The sequence below is a fragment of the Loxodonta africana genome, chromosome 13, assembly GCF_030014295.1.
Source record: "Loxodonta africana isolate mLoxAfr1 chromosome 13, mLoxAfr1.hap2, whole genome shotgun sequence".
NCBI classification, from domain to species: Eukaryota; Metazoa; Chordata; class Mammalia; order Proboscidea; family Elephantidae; genus Loxodonta; species Loxodonta africana.
In genome coordinates, this window is record NC_087354.1 from 55,241,905 (window position 1) to 55,268,760 (window position 26,856).

The following is a 26,856-nucleotide window of genomic DNA, read 5'->3' on the forward strand; positions in this document are numbered from 1 at the left end:
CAGCGCTCAGTGTCACCATCACTCAGTGTGCACTGCTTTGGATGGAGCCAGTGATGCCATCACACAGGATTCAAGCTAATCTTGCCTCTCTGTCGCCATGTGACTGAAATGCACTCCCACGTACACTGTGAATAATGTACAAGCAGAGAAGCACACACGGGCCACTTTCTGACCTTTGTCATTGTTTCTTCTCTTCTAGGAATCTCAGTAACGAAGAAGACTCATACATGTAAGTAATGCATTTCTCTTTTTTTTGTCCAAAGTTTTTTGAAGAGTTGGAATTCACATATGTCTGGCTGCTGTGACCCTTCAAGTATAAACTAATGTTTCAGCTGTGATCCATGGTCAACAGAGGTCGTATTTTTCAACCTGTAGTGGTCGGAAGTGGTACATCTCCACCTGTTTGTATCTGAGTGTGTGTTGAAGAGAGAGCTAAGACATATTTGGATGAATTCTAGTGTTCGAAGCCATTAATATTTAGAAAAATCATGAAATCTAACTGGAGGATCAATTATGTACTGATCAATGACTCATTCTAGATCCTTCTTAGAAGAGTTGGTATGTCTCTAGGAAACATCCCCTTGATTCCTTTTAAACTCTGCTCTCCTTTTCCTTCACCACTAGTTCACAGATTAGGCCGTCTTGTACTGTGTCTGTGGAGCAAAGACACTGACTGGAAACTCAGGTGCTGTCACTCAACCATGGCATGGCCTAGGAGGCCCTGGTAAAATGGCATTGGTAGTTGGATGTGGAAATGTGTGATGGATTTACGCTCTGTATCCATTCCCACTTCTCAGGTTCAGCTGCCTCCATCCATTGCCTTCATTCCAAGCACACCCTAAGTCTGCAAACTCACGTCAGTGTGAGGTGCTGTGATCTGCAGTTGGAGCAGTGATGCGCTGTGCCTTGAACAGGATGAAACAAATGTCACTGGTGCGGACAGTCAGCTTCTGCTGTACTCAGCCGTCACATCATTTAGACTTTGAATTAATGGTGTCATTAGAATGCGATAGTTACGTTAGACCACAGGTATATACTGTGCTACCTCTGAGATGTGTTTGGGCGTCCTTATAAGGTCAGCAATGGACCTATTTACAGTACAATTTAGGACCAACCAAGACATATCTCCAGATTTCTCCTAATCATACCTTTAAAGGTTTTGATTTCATGTGAAACTCTTGGGAAAAAGAAATCTGTGTAAAGTAGTTCAGCTAGTGCCTCCGTTGATTCTTGTAATCTGCTCTTGGGTTTGTCTGTCTGTCCATCTCTGTTTGTAGAAAACAAACAGAAAAAGCAAAAGCAAAAAAAAAAAAACAACCCATCAAATTCAGTGAGAAGTTGCCTGACTTTTAGGGCCCAGTCCTGCAGTCTCTTTCCACATGCCTCTCCCACAGGCTCCAATGGAATGTTTGTTTGAGGAAAGACAAAAAGATCAGGCTCATAATAGACATGTGATAAGGAGCAACCCCGTCTCTCAATGCCTAGTTGGCTGTCCCTCCACCAGGGTAGACTGTGGTCCTTAGCTTCTTGGGGGTTGTTTTGTCGTCGTCGTTGTTGTTGTTCTTGCTGTTGTCGGTGCATATTTGAGCTCATGATGACTGAGAGATTGACGGTGCGGGAGACTGAAGTCCTCTGTATATCCGCAGGGCAGGCATGGTACAGAGCGCTTCCTTGCACAGCCTTGCCCCTGAGCGCGTCCCTGGCCTGGAGGGACCCACTCTAGAGGTGGTAAGTAATTCAGTCTTTCTGCTAGCTCAGTCCTGGAACTCTCCCGAACAGGCGCTGATGGTCACACCCACTGTTTATGGTGGCGTGGGGTCTGGACTTTTGTCCACCTGGCAATACACAGAAAGCTATCTGCATAAGACTTGACTCATGGATAAGTGGACCAAACCACTAGTTCAGCTCCACCAGATGTGCAGAATGCTCGTCAGCTAATAAGATAACCTAAGACAGAGACCACTGATGTGAGCTAATATATAGCCAGTCCATCAATAAGGACCTTCAAGGGGTATCATCCCTGAGGATAATTTCACTGGCCTATTGCAGAAACAGTAATCTGCATTGGGAGTTAAATCCATGGAATAATTTAGATGACAATATAAGGGTGGTGGCTAGTGAGGAAAGATAGAGTTCCAGTAACAGGAAATATAATCATAATATCACTCTTTCAGCAAAGGCTTAAACAATCCCATCAGCTATACTTGCTTTGAAACAAAATCAAGATACAGCCAGAGTAGGTGGACTTGGAATGTCTTTCTAGCTATGAAAACCAGCAGGAAAACTCTTCGGCATTAAGCAAAAGTAAATGTAGAAGGACTTAAAATAATGCTCCTTTTATGTAGTTCACATATTAAATTGACAGAAAGATCTACATCAGAGACCACCTCATTCTTCTGTTGTTGTTTTTTTTTTTTAATTTCATGAGTTGGGGGAGAGGGTTCAAAGGAAAATGGCCCTATGTCAAGTTGGGAAGAATGGCACTAGAATAGACAGTGTGCACAGAAGTTTGCACATGCCAAAGAGAAATTAAATTGTCCAAATTGTGAGTGTTAGTGAAAACCCTCTGTGCCACTTAAACGTGGAGATTGTTTTTGTCACCCAACTCAGCAGACAAGCCATCATATTTCTGATCTTAGCATCTCTATAGGGCCCACAACTTGTGGGGAAGAAGAAAATCAATCAGTTCTTCCTCTAATAAGTCATCCAAATGACTTCTTCTTTAGTATCTGTCAGATTTTTCTTGAAAAGGGAACTGTCCTAACTTGCCTATAAGTTTTCTTAAGATGTTAAATGCCAGCTCCTCTTAAATCATCCTGACATCGATTCTTCAAAAAGTTTCACTCTCAGTGAGGTGTATGAATTCATTTCTGTACTGTCTGATGACTTCCATTTTTAGCCAGGGCTCTGGAAACCATGGTCAAGACTTGACTACATAATCATTGACAGCCGAAGTCGCCCCACGTTAGCAGTTTCAACCTGCGTTTCCTAACTGCCCTCACAGAGAGATTGCTCAACCTACAAATTAACATGTACAGTGGCAGAATACATTATCAGACCAGAGTGTGAGCTCACAGGTACACCAGTCAGAAGTGCAAGAACTACAAAATTAACCTGAACAGTTGTGACACCTGATAACATTTTAGGCCACCTTATTATCTGGAAAGCACAAGTATTGCTTCTTTTAAAAAAAAAAAAAATTGGGAGAGTTAAGACAGAAATCCCCATGGGGGAAAAATATCTGATTGTTAGCTTCAAAGTAGTCCATGAGCACTATCCCTAGGGAACTCAGAAGCAGAGTTCTGGAGAAGGGTACCTTAAGTGTTTGTCTTTAACTTTAGTTGGCCGGTGGAGAAGACAAAGCTTTGGGACCCGTAGTAGGAAATCGTGTCCATGTTGGTCAAGCAATTCTTACATTTGTGCTGTTTTCAATTGCTGATAGGAAATACTGCTGTTGGTTTCTGTGTGTGAACATAAAAGGAAGATTTTGCTTGTGGGACAGGAACATATTAGATAAATTTTACACTGTGGCATAGAATTTCATTTTCATGTGGATTAGCGCATGTATTTGGTTGAACACCTTCAAGACTGCTTTTGCTTTGATGTTTCACAAGTTTGTTCTTGCCTCTCTCCTGCTGAAATAGTATTGTGTGGTTAAGTATCTTTTTCTTGGAAGCAGTTGCTGTCTTGGTTTTTATTTGCCAAGGACAACTGGTCATTTATTCCTGACTTCTTGATCTAATTCTACTTGGATGGTTCTGCAGGCTCGAAGATGTTAGAAGATGGCAAATATGGAGGTGGAAAATACAACCAATTATCTTAGCTACTTTCAGCTACTGGGAAGTTTAGCATCATAGAGTCATAACTTAGGGAATATATCAGACAGCCACCACAAGGTAGGCCCAGAAGATATCTACTAGGCCCCTGGATTGTTTCCAGGTACAACAGACCCTTGCAGCTTCTTCCTGCTCTCATTCTTGTTTGTATTCTTTATTCCTCCTGTTCAGCCTACCCTGCTTTCCTCTGTACTCAGGGTTAGACCCTTCAAAGTGAAGAAATTGCAGATTAGTCAGCCAGCAGCCAGGCAACTGTGTCAGTTTAATCCCAATTTGAGCACGTCTGTTTTCCCCAATAAATAACAAGATAAAATATTTTTCCAAACTTTCCAAAACATTTTAATTTTAGCATGAAAAGTTACTAAAAGATAATTTAATGCATTTCTCAAATGTTTAGTTGCAGCTGGATAATACCTGAAATATAAAATAAAACACTATACTTGTTATAAGGAGACTTTAATTCTCAACAGTAAACATATTTTAGCACAGATGAGACTATTTCTTGGAGAAATAATCCACATCCATTAAAAAAAAATATGTTCATTGTAGTCATTTAAAGTGGAATAGGTTAATGTATTCATTTTTCACCTCTAGAGACGTGCTTTTGAATTTGACTTAGAGAAAATTAGTTTTGAGGCCTCAACCCCCTCTCCTTAGGCATTTGTTGATATCACAAAACCAACCCAACAATTTGTCACAATTGCTGCCATGTACTCAGGAGAGGCCAAGAACTAGAATAACCTTATTTTCTTATTCGTTTTCTTTTCCTTTCCTTGAGGCCATTCTTTTTGATTGTAGACTCTTAGCAACCCCAAACTTGGGGCTCACCCACGTTATTTTCACAGGCCAGGAAAACTTGGGAACCATTCTTGGCAAAGCTAATGGAAGGTGCTTTTGGTTATATAGTTAATAGGTTGCCATGGCAACCCATGTGATTCATGGTGTGACTCACGGTGATTGTAATTTCAGTTGCTGGCAGAGTGTTTCATTAGGACAGACGTGAGAAGAAGCAATGTTGAAGTTCTTTTGGGAGAACTTCAGCCAGATTCCCCTGTACCCATTGACAAGCTGGGGTAGAGCTAACCCAGTGCTCCCGAAGGGTCTCGAGGAGCCATTTCTCAGCTTGTTAAGGCTACTGGACATCCCAGACATTAAGCTTGCTGACAATGGGACATGACTAGAATTGAAGGGCTGACCTCTCAGAAGGTTAATCAACAAACAGCTGTTTATTGAGGACCCACTGTGTGCTGATGAGTTCTTTGCCCTCGAGGACCTTATAGACTAGGTGAAGGTGGGGACTAAGGGCGGGGGGCATAGTCACGAAAATAATCTGAAAATGCAAATGCCAGAAGATCGAGCTCATAACTGGAAAGCAGAATACAGTGGAAGTGTGGAAGAGGAGAAGAGAATTAGGGAGACCATCCTGGATTCTGAAGCCATGACGCGAACATACAGTTTAACCTTAGGAGCTAAAACTGTCCCTGCTGCTGATATCCAACCATTTTCACCCAAAGTGACACCTATTTAATTCCTTCAAGATCAACCAGTCTGAGGAAATGAAAAACCCTCCTTACTTTCTGGAAACATCTGCCTTGCTTAGACTCAGCCTACGTACCTAGAGTCAAGCCCTCATAAGCTTAGCAGGATTCTTCTGCCTCATCGTATTAAGATATAAGTGGACTGCATGCGGCCCTGCCTGTCAGTTCTTCCAAGGTAGACGATTTGTGTAGTCTTTAAAACCCTGGTTCATAGTGGGGATCTGCGAATTCCACAGAAAAATAGTATTAGCAAAGTGTTTCTGTCAGAGAATCCAGCTGATTCAAGTTTGCTCAGTTAGCAGACCTCCGGTTCATGAATTGAATTTGGACAAGCATTTTTTGTGTTCTCGTTCATAACATAGGCTCAAAAGGGTGTGTTGAGCCTGTGACTGACTCTTTAAAATCCATGATCACTACTGGGGGACAAAACAAAAATGCCTAGGCTACCAGGTACTTGTGTGTACTTGACAGGTTTATTACATATTTAATAAACTTTGTATAATAGTGTTAATCTTTAAAAAAGGGCTATTGTGGAGCCCTGGTGGCACAGTGGTTAGGAGCTACAGGTACTAACCAGAAGGTTGGCAGTTCGAATCTACCAGGCACTCCTTGGAAATGCTATGGGGCAGTTCTGCTCTGTCCTGTTGGTCACTATGAGTCGGAATCAACTTGACAGCAATGGGTGTTGTGGGTTAGATGTCTATTACAAGAATTCTACTACTTCTAGCTCAATAATTACAATAATAAGCCGATAGTAATAGTAGAAGTACTAGATGATGCAGCGATTACTCCCTACTGAGTGAGCCTGACACTCTGGGCATTGTGCTGAACAATATACCTGTATGTCCGTCTATCTGTATTTGTATTAATATTCTTATCAACCCCATGAGATACAGACTACTTGCACCCCCATTTTACATGTATAGGATTATCTGAAAGATCAGTTAAAACCATTGCCAACTCATAGTGACCCTGTAGGACAGAGCAGAAGTGCCCCGTAGAGTTTCCAAGGCTGTAAATCTTTACAGAAGCAGACTGCCACATCTTTCTCCCACGGAGCAGCTGGTGAGTTCAAACCGCAGACCTTCTGGTTAGCAACCAAGTGCATAACCACTGCACCTCCAGAGCGCCTTAGCTTAGAGAAGTGAAATAACTTACAAAATCTCCCAGCTAGTAAGGGACACAGCCAGGACTCAAAATAGAGTAGCTTGACTTCTGTAAGTAACATACTCCATTATCTCCAAAATCAACATTAACTAGTAGTTACTGACCACTTCGCAAGGGCCAGGCACTCTTCTAGGCATTTTACGAGTATTTATTTATTTATTTATTTAATCTTTACCACCATCTTGGAGGTGGGTATCGCTACTATCCCCATTCTGGAGATGACAACTGAGGCCCAGCGTCCTACAACTAGCTACTATGTGGTGAAACCAGGATGCAAAGCCAGTCTACAGGGCCTGAAACCTTCCAAAATGAACTTTGTTCTTTCCAGTGGTCCTCCTCTCTGTAGTACAGGAAAAAAGCTAAGTGCAACATAGTGAGTCCTACAGTTGACTCAGGTTTACTTTTACCTTGCAACTATTACTTACTTTTTGACAATCTAACCTCATTCACCAAAGAGCTGGCATACATTTAACATCATTGTTCACACAACACAACTGATTCCGTAATAAAAAAAGAAATCGTCCAAAGTAGTTAGTTAAGCTTCTAAGGCAGTTGTGTTCTCCACAGTAGTAATAATATGTATTTCTTATGCCATGAACCCATTTTCCACTAAAACAGAGTCTTTAGCAGACAACCCATTTTTTGGGTGTCTGGGTTAATGCCATTTATCATGAAATGCCACATTATTCCTTTGTCAGGTCACCTTGATAATTCATGGGTAACTTTAATTGCCGCTAAGTGGTAGTCTAAGTCAGGAGACTGTGGTTTCCCTGAAACCTAACCCGAAACAAACGAACAAAACCCTGAAAGCTAAAAGAATGCCTAGAGAATACGTATCAAAGGGATGTATAAGAGAGTTAAATGAAAAGAGAGAGTGGATGGAGGGAGCGGGCTGTCTCATTAGGCGGAGAGTAACTGGGAGTGTGTAGCAAGGTGTATATAAGTTTTTGTGTGAGAGACTGACTTGATTTGTAAACTTGCACTTAAAGCACAATAAAAATTATGGAAAAAAAAAAGAGAGAGAGAAACATCTAGGTTTTGTGCATGCTCGAGCGTATCTGAATTTAGAATTGGATTTACAGTTACATCAGGTTCTATATTTGTTGGCATCTGCATCCAAAAGAACAGAAACTTAGGAGAAGCAGAGATGCCCTAGTGTTTGAAATGCGAGAAAATTGGTGCTTATTCCAAGGGGAAACGTTATCAATTGCCTGCCAGGGAGTTAAGTGTTTTGTAGTCACAGGGCCCTTCGACTCTAACTGATGTTCATATCTGCATATTGGAGCCCTGATGGCGCAGTGGTTAAGAGCTTGGCTGCTATCCAAAAGGTCAGCAGTTCGAATCTACCAGCCATTCCTTGGAACCCTATGGGGCAGTTCTACTCTGTCCTATAGGGTGGCTATAAGTCAGAATGGACTCGATGGCAATGGGTTTATCTGCATATTATAGTGACTAAGGCTTTCCTGTCCAAACTGTTCAATTAGCCTTTTTCCAATGACTTCCCAAGATCCCACCCATCCGACTCACCTCTGAGCCAATACTTTTCCTGTACAGGAGCGCAAGCTCTTTCCCTGTTTTACCTTATTCATCTTTTGGGCATTTATTTACTTCAGCTCCTGGTGGCGTAGTGGTTAAGAGCTGTGGCTACTAACCAAAAGGTTGGCAGTTCAAATCCACCAGGCACTCCTTGGAAACCGTATGAGGCAGTTCTGCTCTGTCCTATAGGGTCGCTATGAGTTGGAATCGACTCAATGGCCATAGGTTTTTGGGTTTTGCTTTCTAATGTCTTAAACAGTTAACATCCAAGAATAACAATTAGCAAGCATATTGAGGAGCTGAAAACGAGAGAAAGTGCTGTTCTAGATTAAGATTTTGGATTCAGTGTCAAGGATTTACTGTATTTGTATGCAAATGGTGGGTGCCTTCTATGTTTGTTTGCTAAGGGCAGTATCCTTCCTGCTCCCCTCCTTGTGGTATTTTCATAAGCTCACTATGCTAATTTTTTTTACAGCAACATGTAAAAAAAAAAAGGCACAGCAGCATTATTTGTGTAAACATAAGGTAATTCTTTTTTTTTTTTTTACTTTCTTTTTTGCAGGGAGGGGGAGGAGTTTATATGCCAGATAATCCAGACACATGTAATAATGAGATTTTAGGGGGGAAGGCTGGAATATAGATTGCAGCAAGTCCTGTAGAAAGAAGATAGGATAGAGCTGGAAGTCAGACAGACTTTATTAGTTAATACTTTTTAACCTCCTCGTCTCTGCCTGTCTGGGTAGCACAACTGTTAGGGTCTTGACTACTAGCCAAAAGGTTGGCAGTTCAAGCCCACTCGGAGGCGCTTTGGAAGGCAGTCCTGGTGATCTGCTTCCAAAAGGTCACAGCCTTGAAATCCCTACGGAGCACAGATCTACTGTGCACACATGGGGTCACCGTGAGCTGGAACCACTCAACAGCAGCGAAAAACTCTCTGCCTAACTCTGTATTAGCCACGGTGTTGTATAAAAAGTTTAGCTTGTAATCCTCACTCTCCATAGTTTAGTCTGTGTTTGTGGAGAAAGGACAGACCCACTTGGGGAATTTATAGTGATGAAGGATTTATAGTGATGAAGGAAAATGCAGGGCTGTGATTCTAGCTAGGTCATCTGTTTCCATGCTATACGAGTTGGCGGTTTCCGGGAGACCTCCCTGGACAGGAACTCGGGAGCTTGCTGAGCTTAATCTGCAAGGGTAGTGAGGACCAGGTGATCAGGTAGATTGATGAAGAATTCAGGGCATGACAGCATAGACCTGTCTGACTGGAGTAGAGCAGTAACGAGGGGAACGGAGGACATGAAGAGCGGAGCAGGTTTTGGCTTTATCCCGTAACCAATAGGGAGCCATAGGATGTGTGTGAAAAACACAGTGACCTGCAAACAATGTTTTTACTGCCGCTGTCATGTGGTCGGCATTATATGAATCAGATGCTGCGTGTGTTAGTCCCATCTCTGAAACCCCGACAAAATTCTTGTCCTCTGATAAGAGTTCATCTCTGGCCTTTCATGTGGTCGACTAATGTAGAAAAAAAAATGTTTGTTGAGCAGGAAAGATAGAGTCCTTCAAGGGAAGACTGTTCTGATTATTATTAAAGAGAAAGAGTCCTTTTTCTCTATCTCCATGGTTTTAAGGCCTAATTGTAAGACCAATTCTTGCCACTTCATTAAATCAGAGACATGGAATAAGCAGTGAAACTTGAAAAACACATGTTCACTTAGGATTGTGTGGCAAATGGTTCTCCTTGCTTTCTTACTTGAGCGCTGCTAATTGGCTGGAGGCTACCGTGAAACACAAGGAGCCTGTGTCTTCCCGACAGTTTTTAACTCAGCCACAAATAGCTTTGTAAAAATTTGAACCTCAAATGCCAAGTCTTGCTCACATCTTAGGCAGGCAAGGTAAACTGCATTGATTATGTCTTCATCAGCGCAATGACATTTCCCTCACGTGGCTGGAGAGCACAGTAAAAGGGCAGTTACGTTTCCTTTACTCTTCCTTGGTATTTCTTAATTTTCCAAGAAAGACTTCTATTATTTCACTTAAAGAAAGCCAGCATCCACAAGAGGCCTTTTCGTTGGCTGCACGTTCATAAAAGTCTTCGGTATAATGAACCACATCGCCTTAATTTATCTCTTTCTTACGCTATGTCTTTTTGTGTCGGCAAAACTGAAAATTCGCTTTCCCTCGCCAAGCTGGGGCGTCGGGATAATTGATTGTTACCAGTCTCTGCTGTTAGTAGGCAGGCTAACACCAGTGCCTCTAGAGAACAGGCGAAAACTAAACTCTGTCCCTCGAGGCAATGAAATAGCTGTTTGGTCCCTTGTGTAGAACTTCCTAATAACTTAACTGGGCAGCCTCTGGGTCCCTGGAGGCTTTCTCCACAAGAGTATTCCCTCTCTTTGTTAAGATTGCTTATTAAAAATGATTTTATAATGAAGTTGCCTCAAATAGCAGCTCTTTCCCTGGTTGTCCTTGAAGCCGTGGTGAAGAATCTTAGAGACAACTGTCTAGGGTTTTCCTCCTTGTTAAAAACTTCTCTCTCTCTCCACTGTTACTCTTGATTTTTAAGGAGACAAAGTCTAACTGACACAAGTCCCTCTCCAGTTGATTATGTTGCTTAAAGCCCTGTGCAAGGCATGACTGGTAGTTTAGCTTGTTACACGGGCTCGGGACATGGATTGAGGACATTTCTGTCTGCCGTGGAAACGAGGCTGTCGGGCTCCCCTGTGAGAGAAAGGGCCAAGCAATGCGATTGCTGACTCTGCCCCCGACTCCATCCAAACAATGATTTCCAATTATTATATCTCTTTGGTCCTGGATTTCTCCGACCTGCAAACTAATCTCTTTCTTGCCACAGGGGACTGTCATGAGGAGGAATCAAATGATAAAAAATGAGTATCACACTCTTTGCTAGCCGTGCACTCTATAAATTCAAAGCCTTCTCATAAGCATAGGTGATTTAAAAAAAAAAAAAAAAGGTGATTAGAAGGGAAAAAAAGAGGGCTTTGTTTTGTTTTGCTTTTGTCCACGATCATCAGCTTGGCTTCTTGGCTTGAAAATACTTAAATATGTTGGCATGTTTAACACTGGAGATGATAAAGCAGCTTTCAGTAAGGCTCATCGTTGGCGAATCTGCCTCAGACTTGGGCTCCCAGTGGCCAGGCATTCTCAACCAGCGACTCAGGAGACAACAAACCATATGAAGTTGTTAGTGACAGATTCAGCTTGAAATATTTATGTTCTAACTTTAAGGCTTGTCAGGCAGTAAATCTGCAGAGCAGAGTGCTCAGGATGTGGGTTGGCACTCCTTTTACTTTGCAGCATGAGTTCAAAAGAACACCAACAATAAGAGAAGCCATTGAGAATCTTTAGTGGAGGCATCAGTCTTCCCTGGTTGTGCTAAGAATTACTGTGTGCTAGGGCTGTGCTAAGAACATGCCTTGGCTAAATTCTGTCCTCTGAGACCAGGTATGTTAGAAAACATTCCCCCGTATTCAGCAATCCCTGCTCCCTGCCTCCTAAATAAAAAAGAAAAACTATAGCCAGCTGTGGAATGGCACTGTCAGCAGGATCTTCTTATTCTACCTCCTTAGTAAATCTTGTAAGGAACCCTTGTGGCACAACGGTTAAGCATTTGGCTGCTAACCAGAAAGGTTGGCAGTTCGAACGCACCAGCAGCTCCAAGGGAGAAAAGAACTGGTGATCTGCTCCTGCCAAGATTGTAGTCTAAGAAACCCTATGGGACAGTTCTACTCTGTCGTATAGGGTTGCTATGAGGCAGAATTGACTTTTTGACACACTACAACAATAATAAATCTTCTATGGCATTACATTGCCTTAAGTGTCCACACTACTTTGCAAAGCACTCAAGGTCCTTCACAATATGGTCTTGATCTTTCCACTACCCTTCCCACAGCTCGTACCAGGGCAGGCAGTTTTTGCCATCCTCAATGACCAGTTTATAGAAGACACTCTGCATGGGCTTGCCTCAGCGCCTTTGCTTCTGCTGCATCTTGTTGGTCCTGGAATGTCCTTCGACAACTTTTGCACCGATAGAAGTCTTACTGCTCTGTCAAAGACCAACACAAATGGCATCTCTCTTGCAAAGCCTTCTTTGTCTCCACGGTGCTAGATTAATTGATGCAGCTTCTCTGCCCCACAGCACACTGTTATGCCCACGGTCCAGAAAATATATTGGAGAACAGTAGTTGTTTACGTAGCTTTGTCTCCCCACATTGGCATTTCTTATCTTTTATCCCTCGAATTTAGCAGAATGAATGGTATTTACTATGTGTTTAATTAATCTCTGTGAATTTTAAATAAGTGTGTGTGCAGTGTGTGTACCTACACAGTTTTGTAACCAGACCCTCTTCTTATACATTTGAGTCTGGGAGAAAATGATTTTTTCTTTGTTAACAGCTACAAGAAAGAACAGATATTTATTATTTGAAACGATAGTGTAAGATTTGTACCATATTATTTTAGAAAGAGACACTTTAGATCAAAGGGCTCTTGATGTCTGGCAATTGACCATATTATTTTGATTCTCACTTTTAGAACTGATTGCTTTAAAGTTTCCTGTAGCAGTTTATAAGATTTAAGGCAGAAAATCATCCGGGATGTTCAAAAATACCTGTATATCTCTCTAAAATGTAGAATATGTTATTTTTCTGAGTGACCCCCTTAAAGACCATTTGTTTGCATTATCAGTATAAGGTTCCCATGAATCAAATGATCCCATCTATACAGTAAAAGGGACAGGGGCATTTTCAGTTACTATTGGCGTCTATCTAAATGCAAAAGCAGAAAACTACCAACTAGAGAAGAGAATTGCTCTACCTAAGAATGCGAAGTGTATTCTATTAAGGGATAGATCCTGTATTCCAGTCTCTAGAGTAAAAACGATCCAAAAATGTTAAGCAATTTCTGAAGTAGATGCTCCGATAATCCCAGATCGGTATTACTTACTGAACCTTAGAGTAAATTCTGAAAAAAAAAAAGACATTTTTTGTCCAAAACCAGAACACGTGACCTTGCTGCACTTATCTGTTGTGGAATGTCCGTCTGTTTCCTTAGCAGGCGCCCATGATTTCAGAACTACTGTCACCTCACAGCCATGGCTTCTGTTCCCTTGGACTTCTCTGTCTTTTAAGCTTTATTTGCTGCTTCCACCCTGCCTGTGTTTGTAACTTTTTCTTGCGTCAAAACAAGAGGAGCAGAATTAGCCCCTGCAGTATCAGCTCCTGGAGTGGAAACCTCGCTTACAAATGAGAGGATGAGATGTGACCCAATAAGAGAATCTATTTTAATTTTAATTTATTTCCTGGTGGCCTTTTATGCCTCCTTAGGCGATGACCTAACCAATTCTATCTTAATACTGATTTTTTTTCCTTCCAAGGTCAAAAAGCACATCGGAATTGTTGTAGGAGGAGAGTGAATGTTTGCCTCTAACGGAAAGTCCACCTCTTCATGTGAAATTTAAATCCTAGTTTTCTCAGCTTGACAATGATTCCTCTCTCATGAGGAATGTATTAGCAAGCTAAATGGGAACAGGATGCAGTATACAATCCTTTGGGACTCTGAAGTTGATTTTTTGATAGAAAAGCCATCTCCTGTAGCCTCTCTTGCATCCTTTTCGTTCTCAGGTGGGAGTCTTTAAAACACAGAGACAGGAGCTGTCTTCGTTTTGTGTGGCAGTTTTGCAGAGTGAAGTGGGGTCAAAGTAGAAACTGTCCTAGAAGGCAGGTCGGCCTATGGTTTCTAGGTTGGAAAAGAGGAATCTGGTAAACCAAAGACTCACCCACGTCATCGTCTGCCGCCCTCCACGCACCTCCCCCCGCAACCAAAAAAAAAAAAGAAAAAAAAATGTTCTGTCTAATCAAAGAATTTTCATGGCCTGATTTGTGGAAGTTACCTAACCCTGCATATAATTGGGGTGATTTGAGAGACAAAAACATGTTCTCCTTTTCATTATGGGAGCCACTCAGGGAACAGTATCATTTAGAAGAATATGTTTTTATTGCCCTAAATTGCTTTACCTGAGAGTCTATTGACATGTTTCTCTCAGGTGGGATTTCTGAAGAACAATGTGACCACTCTGGGCCCCACTCTCAGAGCCTCCTAGTACTTAAACTACCCTTCAGTGGTCAGTGTATTCTTCCTCATTCCATCTTAGAGTCTCACTTACAGAAAGAATTCTGAGCACTGGGCTCATACGCCCCCGATCCACGGAAGAGCCAGTTTCTCACAGTCTGCATATGGCCAAAGGGTCTATGCACTATACTCAACTCTTCTATAGTAATACAATAGTAAAGCCTCATCACAAAGTTTCTCATGTTGTATATGAGCATTAAGGAGCCCTGGTGGTGCAACGGTTAAGCACTCGGCTGATAAACAAAATGTAGGCGGTTTGAACTCACCCAGCAGTTCCACAGGAGAAAGACCTGGAGATCTACTTCCGTAAAGACTACAGCCAAGAGAATCCTATGGTTCCTCTCTGTTATGTGAGGCCGCTATGAGTTGGAATCAACTTGATGGCACCCAACAACCACAATAGGGGCGTTAAGTGAGCTCACTGCACTGGCAAACCTATAAAACTTGTGGAATCATGTTTCTCTCTGCATGAAGGCTACAGTGGGCCTGCCTCACGCTGAATAACATGAAGTTCTACCATATTCTCATCTGAAATTCATCGTTATTCCCAACTAGTCACTCCTCTAGCGTTATCTTTTAAGTAAAATGGATGTCTTAGGTTGACTTCCCAAAGTAGTCTGAGATTCTTAAGATTTGCAGGCAGAAAGGTTCACGGGGCGTGCTCTTAGGAACCACACCTAGGAGGATGAGGGAAGCTGACGTGGGCAGAAGGAGAAACCGAGCTGCCGTGCAGGTGCGGCATAGACTTCAGCAGATGCTGCGGGGAGATGAGAAGCTGGCATGGGCCGTCAGGGGTGTACCAAGTCAAGGCAAGGGAGATGGATCTTTTATCCTGCATCGTTCAGCCATTGGGTGCTAGCTGCCCTCAGAGAGGAACGTAACCTTGGGCAAGGCAACTCCCTTTAGCCAAGGACAATTCTTGGGGAACCACCCAGCTGTGAGCCATTGGCAGCAAATACTCTGGGCGGGAGGGGAAATGAGGACCTCAGTCCTAAAGGAAGGCATCTGGGTCACACACCACAGCATCCACTACAGGGGGCCAAAAATGGACATTAAATTTAACTTTTGTGAAAAACATGTTTTCTTTATTTAAAATGACACACATTTTATTGCTTAGCTAGGATTTAAACTAATGAAATATATGCTTGGTCTCAGCATTACGGTATACCAGAATTGCAAATGCTGAAGTAAAAAAAAATTTCTGTTGAATAAGGTTCTTCGTTAGGATTTCTGGTCCTGGATATGTGCATTATAAATCATATGTGTGTGCAGTTCCATATAATGTTTTATTTTTCCACACATGGACATTCCAGAGAGTTAACACATTTTTCTTAGTTAAAAAATAAACAAGTAACACGTTTCCACCTATGTGGGCTCATGTAAAATGTATCCACATAAGAACAAAGAGATGCCTGCAAAGAATTAGTTAGACATGTTACATATTACATTTCAAATTTTGACAATCCACTCCTGTCTTGTAGTTGAGATACAGTATCTGAAATATTTCGCAGGGTCTATTTATATGCATAATAAGTCCCGTTTTTTAGTGGTTTATGAGACTTAACCCTCATTTTTCCTGTTAGCAATTACTTGCAAATGAATTCAGAATTAAGTGGAAGATTACTGGTGGCTGTCAGAGATGTGAGCCATCAATAGTTTATAATCCCATACCCCAACTGTTGTAATACTAAAAAACAAGTTCCTAACACCCAAAGGCCCTGGGAGGCGCAGACGGTTAAAGTGCTTAGCTGTTAGCCAAAAGGTTGGAGGTTCAAGTCCACTCAGGCGTACCTTGGAAGAAAGGTCTGGCAGCCTCCCTCTGAAAAAGCAGCCATTAAAAACCCTAGGGAGCACTGTTCCACTCTGACACATATGGGGTCTCCATGAGTCAGCGCCGACTCAATGGCAGCTGGTTTAATACCTGTCTTGGACAGCTTCTCAGTAATGATTGGTGATAAAGCACGGAATCAATTTTAGTTTCATTTCTCAAATCGCTATGCAACCTCTAATTTAGTGAACTTGGACTTCAGCTGTACTTCTAAGAATGGGAAATCCCAATATGAGAAACATAAATCCAAACTGTCTTCACAGATATTATCTATTTGGAAAGGAGTTCAGTGTTTCCACTCTTTCTGCCTTGGTTCAAAACACATCTCTCCAACACCACACCAACGTTCTAAAGCCCCGAGTTTCTCTTAATGTGTTCCTGGGATTGCCACAGTTCAGAATACCCCTAAACCCCTCTGGGATCAGAAGCCGTGGACACCTTGCAGATCTGAACAAAGGCATTGCAGTTCCACAGATGCTGGAGGTTCAGACTAATATCTGAACCCCTGGAGCTCAGATGGAATCACGGCTTATCTAAATGGAATGAAATCTTCCATGGCTTCTCTAGGGTTTAGTTTCTGTACCTCTGCCCTGGAAAAGAGGGCGCCCTTTCAGGCTGACAGTACAGTTAATTCAGATTATTCTTTCCCTTATTCAAAGAGAATTAATAGAGTGGAGAAACCCTTAACCTACTCTAAAAGCTTCCACGGCCCCAACAGACTGTACCTGGGAAAGTCCCCGGCCATTCATCTCGAGATCCCTGAGTCTGAGACCCTGTGAAAGGGATTCTGAAGCTGTGCATGGGTATCAATGGCCCCTTGATGGGTCTGCCCTGGGTATTACCATAATAATCACCAAGTCCTAGCTGATAGCAGCTTTTCAAGCGGCAAAATCACTGATAGGACAGTCTCCTGTAACTAACTCTTGGGAGAGGAATCCCGTGCCTGCTGTATCAAGTAACTCATCTAAATTTATCATTTCCACAGATTGTGTCTGACCCAGCCCATCCGTTCACGTGCATTGTGCAACTGCACCACTTCTTTATAACACATGCTGATGGTTTGCCCAAATTACAGTGATTTCGTATAGAAAGGTAGCTAATGAGCTGAAATGTAAAGTAATTGCTATTTTCAATGAACAGGATGAATCTGCTCGTTAATTTTTTTCCTGGAAAAATATAACTCCGGAATTTTTTTTTTTTTTTTCGCCAGAATTTCAGTGGGTGATTCACATTACTGTCAATTACACACCCTTATTATGTATTACAGCCACCAGGCAGCTGTCCAGGAAAACACAAGTCTGAAAATGCTTCTGTTTTAAGAAAATGAAATTCATGGTTGCCACTCCTGTGGCAGGAGGAGCAGGCAGGGAGCCTCCAGGTCTTACCAAGGGAAGGGAGGAGGCCTTGCCTACCGTCTCTGGGTGAAATAGGCCCTCCTGTGACATCTTCAGATCTTGATACCAGTGCCCAGATTCCAGGCTTGGTTTTGGTTTCTAAATAGTCTCCTTTTATTTTTTTCTTTCTGTGTGTGTTACAAAACACAGACTGGTGTTATAAAACAGTATTTCTAGTGATGAGTCACAGCAGCGCCTGTGTGTTACCAGAGAGGCCTCGCGGAAGCTGAATGAAGAAGCTGTTTGGCTTCCTCCTTCCCAAAAACCTGAGACCGTTTAGGGCTCTCAGCACTGTTTACAAAGATGGCCTCGCAGTCATGCTCAGTCAGATTTCTCTTTTTTTTGTTTTTTAAGTGCAGGTAAAGCCACATTTAAGGAGCCCTGGTGGCCCAGTGGTTAAGAGCTCAGCTACTAACCAAAAGGTCAGCAGTTCGAATCCACCAGCCACTCCTTGGAAACACTATGGGGATAGTTCTACCCTGTCCTCAGGGTCACTATAAGGTGGAATCAACACGACAGCAATGGGCCAGATGGCACAAACAGTTAAGTGATTGGCTACTAACCTAAAGGTTGGCAGTTCAAACCCACCCCGCAGCTCCACAGGAGAAACACCTAGTGATCTGCTCCCCTAAAGATTACAGCCAAAGAAACTCCGTGGGGCAGTTCTACTCTGTCACGTGTGGTTGAGACGATTCCAGATCGACTTGACAGCACCTGATGACAGCAAAGCTATGTCTGCTATGGGGCCGCGCTGTGGTCTAGAAAATTCTGCTTTTCTAAGGGTAAAATAGGCTGTGAGGCTCTGTAGGATGTACTCTTCCTGGGAATGTGGTAAAGTTTAACAAAATATCTTTAAAGCGTGTAGTTACAGTTGCCTAAATAGTTGATGCTTTTGGGAAAAGTGTGAGAATTACTTGTTATTAGTCCTGAAACTTTATATCAGATTCATAGAGTCAGACATTTCAAACAGTGAAATATTGAGCAGCTGTGAGGCTGGCCTTCACACTCTCTCGTCCAGAGACATTGTGTCTAAGTAATGTTAGCTTCTAAAAGAAATATTTTAAAGAACAAAGGATTATGAATTGGATGAAATCTACTTCACCTCTTACCTTGGTTAGATTCTGATTCAGCCAAAAACTGAATAAAAGACACGTTGTAGACAACCGAGGAAATGGAATATGAGCTGGTACTTTAGATGATATTAAGGAGTTATTTTTAAATATCGTCTGTTGTAATAATAACATGATAGTTTTTGAAAATATTTGTTAGAGATAAAGACTAAAGTAATTATGGGCGAAATGACAATATGTCTGAGATTTACCTTAAAATAATCCAGAAAACAAGTATGTTGAGGTGGGGCTGGGAATAGGTGAACCAGAATGGCAAAATATTGATGATTATTTTTGCCAGGGGTGGGTACATGGAGACATATTATACTATTCAATTTTTGTATCAGTTTTTATATATACGTTAGCTTTTATTTCACCTCCTTGTTGTCTGTGATTTATAAAATGATTATTTTTACATTGGGTGTTTGACTGCTTTGAGTAATTAGTATTTAGTGAGAATGAGATAACAAAGATGAGAATATCAAATTCAGGAAGTTGATAGCCATCTCTTAAACTATATAAAATCTATGCCTTGCTGTATAAATTGTGCGTGGATTGTTAGCCTACAAGTAAGAAAAATGTCCTTTCATAATAAGGTTCCTTCGCCTTCAGTTCAGGTAGGAAGATGATGTGATCTGTAGTTTGTCTTGTTTTTAAATCTTTTCAATGTTATCGTGGTCATAAAGGCCCAGACTGGGGAGGAGAAAGGAGTCAGAGAGTTAACCTGGGGGGCCCCACCTCTCATAGTCAAATAAAAAAATCAAATCCATTGCTGTTGATTTGATGCTGATTAATAGCGACTCTATAGGACAGAGTAGAACTGCCTCATAGAGTTTGAAGGAGTGGCTGGTGGATTCGAACTGCCGACCTTTTGGTTGGCGGCAGAACATTTAACTACTGTGCTACCAGGGCTCCACCTCCCACATTAGAGGTGAGGATATTTATGCAGGGAAGTAGGAAGTGTCTCCTTCAAATCAGTGGCTATCTACAGAAGTGCAGCAAGACTGGAACCCTTCTAAACCAGTGCCCTTTTCAACTCTGTCATGCTCCCTCCATCTTGTCCTTTGAAATACTCATTAACAATCTACTCTCTGGGGATCGAAGCAGTTTTCTAAATCCAGACCAGTGACTGCATGTCAGATGTTCCTTCTGAGTAGTGTGGCCCCAAATTATCTTTGCTTTTACTAAACACCATTTCCAAGTTGTGTGATAAGTCCCAGAAGTGATCATTTTTCATTTTGTACTTATTAACACTCCTGCAGCAGGTTCACGGCGTGTTTTTCCTCCTCTGGCTTTGTGGACTTTCCATCAGGGGCAGGTTAATAGCCTTAAATGACGATCTAGGCTGAAGGAGGAAACATTGGGGCAGGTAGCCCCGTAAGGACCCTTATCCACTTCTATAACGTCTTCCTGAAGGGCTTTGTAGTTTAAGCTGAAATTTCCAGCATAACAATTGAAATAGGGAGGTTTTTCTTCAAATGGGGGGAAAAAAATGGGTCTGTTTAGCATTTGTAGCTAAAATGCTTTAAACAGAAACTTCACTGCTAAAAGTTTACTTCCTTTGCACTGTGCTTGATAGCAGCTCATTGAGATGGAGGATCTGGTTGCCATTTCTAAAACCATCTTTACCCAGTCTTTTCAAGAGTTTTACGAAGAGCAATGCTTTGATTCCTAAAAATACAGCTATACACACAGATGGGAAAATAGAAATACAGACTGGAGGGCTTGCCTGTTCGTGTGATTTATGGAGGGGGCCAGCTGCAGAGTTTGGTTCTCTTTCTTCTGGCCAGTGCTCAGAACTCTGGATTCTGTTGGTGCTCAAGAAATACCAAGAAAAAGAAAGAAAAAACCTGTTGCCCTCACGTCAGTTCTGACTCATGGTGACCCCATATGTCTCAAAGTAGAGCTGAGCTCCATACGGTTTTCAATGGCTATAATTTTATAGCTAAGCCTTGGTAGTGCAATGATTAAGCACTCAGCTGCTAACCAAAAGGCCTGCCGTTCAAACCCACCAACTGCTCCGTGGTAGAAAAGACCTAGCGATCTGCTCCCATAAAGATTACAGCCTAGGAAGCCCTACGTTGTAAAATGGAAGTCAACTGCCAGGACTTTCCTTCCGCAGAGCCACTGGGTGGATTCAAACCACCAAGCTTTCAGTTAGTTGTCAAGCACAAACTGTTTGTGCCACCCAGGGACCCACCGATTTCATTTATTCGTTCACTAAACCTCCTGACCTTACTGACCTCCTAGTAGGTGGAAGGCACTGAGGATAAAGAAAGAGCAGATGGAAGCCCTAGCCCTCTTTTCTGGAGAAAGGGTGATAGATACAGAAGTACACAAATGCTCCAATAAGTGCCTGGGATACAGGTGTTAGGGGAAGAAATGACATAGCGCCCACCCCCATTGGGGACTTCTGGAAGTCACTGCGAATGGAAAGATGGCTAAGTAATATTTCAGAGGATGAAGGAAGGTGAAGAAAGAGCTGAGAGAGCGTTCTGGGCTGAGGTACATGGAAGTCCAGTGGAAAAAGGTAGCTTTCTGTCTGTGTCCGAGGTATATTTAATCCTGAGGCTTCAAAAAAGCTTACTTTGTCATTTGCTTTTTTCTTGAACTTTATACTTTCTAAAAGAGATCTACTGAACTTATTTAGAACTCAAGATAAAGTACCATAATCCTGTAGTGGAATCTATGATTGCAATGTACTTTGTTTCACTATCAGGCTCCCAAGGAGATGTTTTTAAAAAGTCCTCACTTTAGCTCAGCTTCTCAAGAATTAGTTTTGTTGTCTACCCACGGAGGTTAGTTCCTTTCCTGGGCCCCCCAAATGCGGCACAATCTGGCTGAAAAGTAATTCCGCTAGTCCTCCGTAGGCAAAAGAATCCACTTCCTTGGATAAGTTCATGAAAATGTGGTTTGTCCCATTGTCCAAAGCTACTTGTGGGTTCCTGGTTGGCAGTTGTAATGGAGAGTGCCTGTTTCCTCTGGGGGTTTGGCAGAGGCTTTCTAAGCTGCAGTTAGACCCTCTAAGATGCCCATATCCCAAAACTAGAGAAGTGGGAGGGGGAGGCGGGGAGAAGACGGAAGAGGAGTTACAGAGGTAGCTTTGGAGCTCACCCAGGGCTTCTTCCGTGAGCCGATCTCCACCTTGGGGATTTGTAGATGAGGTCTTTTACTTTGTTCAGAAAACTTTGGAGATTTGTGTTTGCTAATATTCACTGAAGGAGCTCTGGTGGTGTAGTGGTTAAGCACTCAGCTACTAACTGAAAGTTTGGTGGTTCGAACCCACCAGCTGCTCCATAGGCAAAAGGTGTGGAAGTCAGCTTCCATAAAGATTACAGCCTTGGAAACCCTATGGGCAGTACTACCGTGTTCTATAGGGTGGCTATGAGCCAGAATCACTCGATGGCAGTGGATAATATTCACGGTGCCATGTGCCAACCCACACAGCCAATTCTTTAAGCAACTAGTGCCGCAGACACATGACCCACATTCCTCACAAATCCCACTATTCATTGGTCTTTCTATTCTCTGATTACACCAAGAAGAGAGTCCCTCGTGGGTAATAATCCCTTCTTGCTAATACTTTGTAGTTGGCCCCAAACCAAGGGCTTTCCTCTACCTATCCCAGCCTGAGTGCAGTATTTTTAGGGAGAGGAGAAAGCCTCTTGGGCCTCCTGACATGGTGGTCAGAGGATGTATTCTCTACTCCTTCCTTTTTGACTCAATGCCTCATTTAATTTGGCTTGCCTGGGCAGATGGGGAGATACCTGCCCAGAAGACCCTGTCCAACAAGCACCATGTGGTCTGGCTCTGTCCTTTATTTTTTCAAATCGGATACTCAAATAGCATGTGTTGTGAAATCCTTAACTTAGTTATATTCCAAGTACTTGGTTTCGAGGAATCATGCAAAAAGGAGGAAGTTCACTAGTTCACAAGTTTGAGTATTATTGTAAAAAATGAAAAAAAAATCTCAGGAGTCAAGGATTTAAAGATTTCTTTTTGATCTATACCTCTTTTGTGGAGCTTTTCTCTGTTTAATTTGTCTTATAATTTATATGTGTGTGTGTATATACATATACATGGAAACCCTGGTGGTATAGTGGTTAAGAGCTATGGCTGCTAACGAAAAGGTCAGCCATTCGAATCTACCTGCTGCTCCTTAGAAACCCTATGGGGCAGTTCTCCTCTGTTTCCTGTAGGGTCTCTATGAGTCGGAATCATTTCAACAGCAAGGGGTTTTTTGGGTTTTAGTAGGTACTAGGCATTCTTCAATATGCTGGTATTTGCTAGTTGTACTGTACAGTATTAACACTGCCCCATCTTCATCCCTGTCTCCCTGGTGCTCTGTGTACCTGAAAGCACTAAATACATGTTCTTAAAGGAATTGGCCTCTGAAATGCTGTTTATCATGCCCTGTGGTCTACTCTACCTGCCCCCAGAAAAATAGTTTACTAGGCATGAAGAGCTGATACAAAGCTTCACCACAGATACCCAAGTAACTCTACTCCCAGCTGAGCCTTGAGTAAATGTGCTTCTCATCCTCAGAAATAGGAAAAATTTTAAACCAGTAAGGTTGCCGTGAATTTGGTATTTTCCATTCTCATGATTTCCTTCTTTTACATTTTCAATTCATTCGGTAAATATTAATTTATGAGTCCATGTTATACACTCAGCACTAGTGTTAAACACTAGAAAATGCAGTGAACAGTAACCAAGGGTATGAGTTTTCTACTGTTTCTATAACAAATCACCACTCGTCACATGGCTTGAAACAGCACAAATTTTTTCTCTCGCAGTTCTGGAGGTCAGAAGTCCGAAATCAGTTTTATGGGGCTAAAATCAAGGTTTCAGGAGGGTTGGTCCTTTCTGGAGGTATTCAGGGGAGAATATGTGTCCTGCCTTTTCCAGCTTTTAGGGGTCCCTTGCATTCTTTGGCCTGTGGCCACTTCGTCATCTTTGGAGCCAGCAGTGTAGCATCTCCAGTCTGTCTCTGTCCTTCTGCTTCCATCTTCACATCACCTTCTGTGTCTTTGACCCTCTTGCCTCCGTCCGCAAAGGACCCTTGTGATTACGTTAGGCCTGCATGAATAATCCAGGATCATCTCCCCACCTCAAAATCTTTAAAGTAATCACAAAGTCCCTTTTGCAATGTTGTTGTTGTTGGTTGGTGTCAAGTTGATTCTGACTCATGTCAACCCCATGTGTGCAGAATAGAACTGTTCCATAGGGTTTCCAACTAAGGCAACATTTTCACGGATTCCAGTAATTAAGATGTGGACATCTTTTGAGGGTGGGACAGGCAGGCATTGTTCAGCCTACCACAACAAGATACACAGCATTTCGAAGCTCAGAGAACATAGGTTCTAGTTTCATAGCAAGGAAGAAAGGAGGTAGGTTTTCTGTTTGTCTACTTGCTTGCCTGCTTGTTTGTCTTCTGATGCTTTATTCCAGCTGTATAGTTTCAGTGGAAATAAATTTGTAAAATTAAAATACGGAGAAAGTACCCACCCACTGCCGTCGAGTCGATTCTGACTCATAGTGACCGTATAGGACAGAGTAGAAAATGGAGAAAATATATCTGTTAAATTCAAATTATATCAAGGTTAAACAAATCTTCCACTTATAAAGCTTTATCTTGAAAGCAGAAAGTCAGCTATACCATTGAACATGTCTAGGTGTAGATCTGAATGCTCACATTGTCCATATTTCAGTAGGAAAATAGTTGACTTTTTTTGGCAAATGGGAAGAAATCAGACTTTTCTGTCCTTAGCCAGTAAGAAATTTTAGTCAAGAATTTTTTTATTCAGCAGCTTTTTTGATTAAAATAACAGATATTCCAAATCCCAGCTCTCCAGAGAGGCAGTTTTCGTGGGAGAGAACTAGGAGCCATTTCTTCATCCTAAGTATTGGCTACAGAGGTTCCTGTTGAGGTTTTGATTGTCTCCGAAGTTCCTTGTAGTTTTGAAAACTCAAAATGTAAAAAAAATGACACCCTAGGGTATCTGAAACATAAATTATAATTTTAGGCAAGTAAGAGAACTACCTTGGAGGTGAAAGAATCCAGTCACAAATAATAGAATATAAGGTATCAGAAATAAGAAATGAGAGAAAGTGACTAAAACAGGGCCTGATATAATGTAGTCCTCAAAGACAATGTTCTACATCCTAGTTTTGTGAGTAGCATCTGGGGACTAGTCTGCAGAACCAACAGTCTACATGAACAATGACATTGCCTACCTCTGGACCAGAAGAACTAGATGGTGCCTGGCTACCACATCCAATGGTTCTGACCAGGGACTTGGTAGATGATCAAAGACAGAATGGGACAAAAATAGAGAACGAAACTCAAATTCCTAAAAAAGAAAAAAAAAAAAAAAAAAACAGAGTTACTGGACCAGTAGAGTTTAGATGAACCCCCCAGACTGCCACCCTAAGATACACTTTAAACTTAGAACTCAAACCACTCCCAAAGGTCACCTGTCAGACAAATGATAGATTGGCTCATAAAATAAATAATCTCGCCCATGAGTGCTGTGCTCTTCAAAATCAAAATATTCATCTAAATGAAACCAAGTGGTAAATATTTTCCCTAGACCAAAGGTGAGAAGGCAAGGGGGGACAAGGAAGCTAGATTAATGGAAACAGAACAACCAAAATGGAAATAACGAGAATGCTGATATATTGTGAAGAATGTAGCCCATGTCACTGAACAAATAAGTATAGAAATTGTTAAACAAAAACTTAATTTCCTGTGTAAACTTTCACCAAAAACACAATAAGATAAAAAATTTAAAAAGGGGGGGGGTGGTGGCTGAGAGGCACTGTACTGAGAAAGCCACCAAAACAGGACAGTCATAAAAAGCCCAGAAGCACAAGAATTGAGCTCAAATTGCAGCTCTACCTAGGAGTCATGTGGCTGTAGACAGGTTATTTAACCTTTCTAAGCATCATCTGTAAAATGGGAATAATGGTACAGCACCTTGTGGAATAAATAAGACCACATGGGTACAAGCACAAGCCTGGCTGATAGCTGTGTAGTCAATAATGTAGTCATTTTATGATGCGGGTTAGGATGGCAATCTTAGTTGTAGCATTCCTCTCACCTGTTGCTGTGTGATGTGTGATGCCCCTTCTCATCTCCTGTGACCCTCCTCCTGTTTAAGGCTGCCCTTGATATTCACTTTGGCCAAACAGAAAGTGCTGTTTTATAAGGTACGCTTAAGATGTATTTCACACCATGAGCACGTTCAGACACACACACACACACACACACACACTCACTGCCCAAAGGATGATCCTGCATCCAAACATGGTGTCCAATTTTCCAAGCAAACTCAAGCACTGTAACGGGCTTTGGCTTTGCCCGGTCGGTTGGGAATTGTCTGCGGGTTCATAGGTCGTTTCCTCTAGCAAGCTAAAGAATTCACTCTCAAAGCAGTTTATCACCTGTAGAAAAGGAAGCCCACAGCATAACATCTCAGGTAAAAAGCCCAGTGACGCTCGGATCAGGCTTACTGACTGAACTCTGGTGATTATGAGGTGAACTCTGTGGCTGGATGCCTGTGTCAGCACCAAAGTCTGCTGTCACCTTTACTGGCAGGTGCCCTGGGCTCAGACAGGGAGAGAGCAGGATGGGAGAGAGCTGCTAGCCGTCAGAGAAACAATGGGGAAAAGGGGAGCAAGAGGCAGCATGGAGCATTTTGATTTTTCTAAAAATGGAACTATTTGTGTAATGGGAAGTAATTAAAACTTAACGGCCAGGTGGTTTGTATTAAATGTTAAGTGTTTCAAAATGGTTAAACGCGTTCTGTGCACTCGGTGGAAATGTGATTCTCTACTAATTGAGTGGAGGGGAAAAAAATGTGGGAAGGATTAGTTTTCTTGAAGAAAAATGAAAATGAGAAAAAATATCATTTTGCTTTTTTTCCCTGTTGGAGATTTTGAAAGGATTTATCTGGGCTTTTCTGGAAAGACATATAAGCAAATCATAGGATCATGTAATTCAAGATTAGCAGGGATCTTTGCAGTACCCCGAATTCCCATCTACTCCCAGAAGCCACCAGCTTCTGTACAAGTGCCTCCAGTAGAGGGTATTCACTCCTTCATTTCTTGTCAAGGAAGCCTGTTCTTTTTCTTTTTTTTTTTAATTGTGCTTTAAGTGAAAGTTTACAAATCAAGTTAGTCTCTCATACAAAAACTTATATATACCTTGCTATATACTCCTAATTGCTCTCCCCCTCAATGAGACAGCACACTCCTTCTCTCCACCCTGTATTCCCATGTCCATTCAGCCAGCTT

The 26,856-nt window shown here is 42.0% G+C and overlaps 1 protein-coding gene across 4 annotated transcripts in view; it reads left to right on the plus strand.

Annotated features, from left to right (window-relative positions):
* RORA (RAR related orphan receptor A) overlaps positions 1–26,856 on the plus strand; it is a 380,217-nt gene that overhangs the window by 172,486 nt on the left and 180,875 nt on the right. For 3 of the 4 annotated variants that reach the window (XM_023558308.2, XM_023558310.2, XM_064267470.1), the window contains one exon: positions 200–229. In XM_023558308.2, coding sequence (XP_023414076.1) covers positions 200–229 — 30 coding nt within the window. Of the gene's footprint in view, positions 1–199; positions 230–1,646; positions 1,729–26,856 lie in introns of all 4 variants that reach the window. The other variant, XM_023558307.2, reaches the window with a different exon arrangement.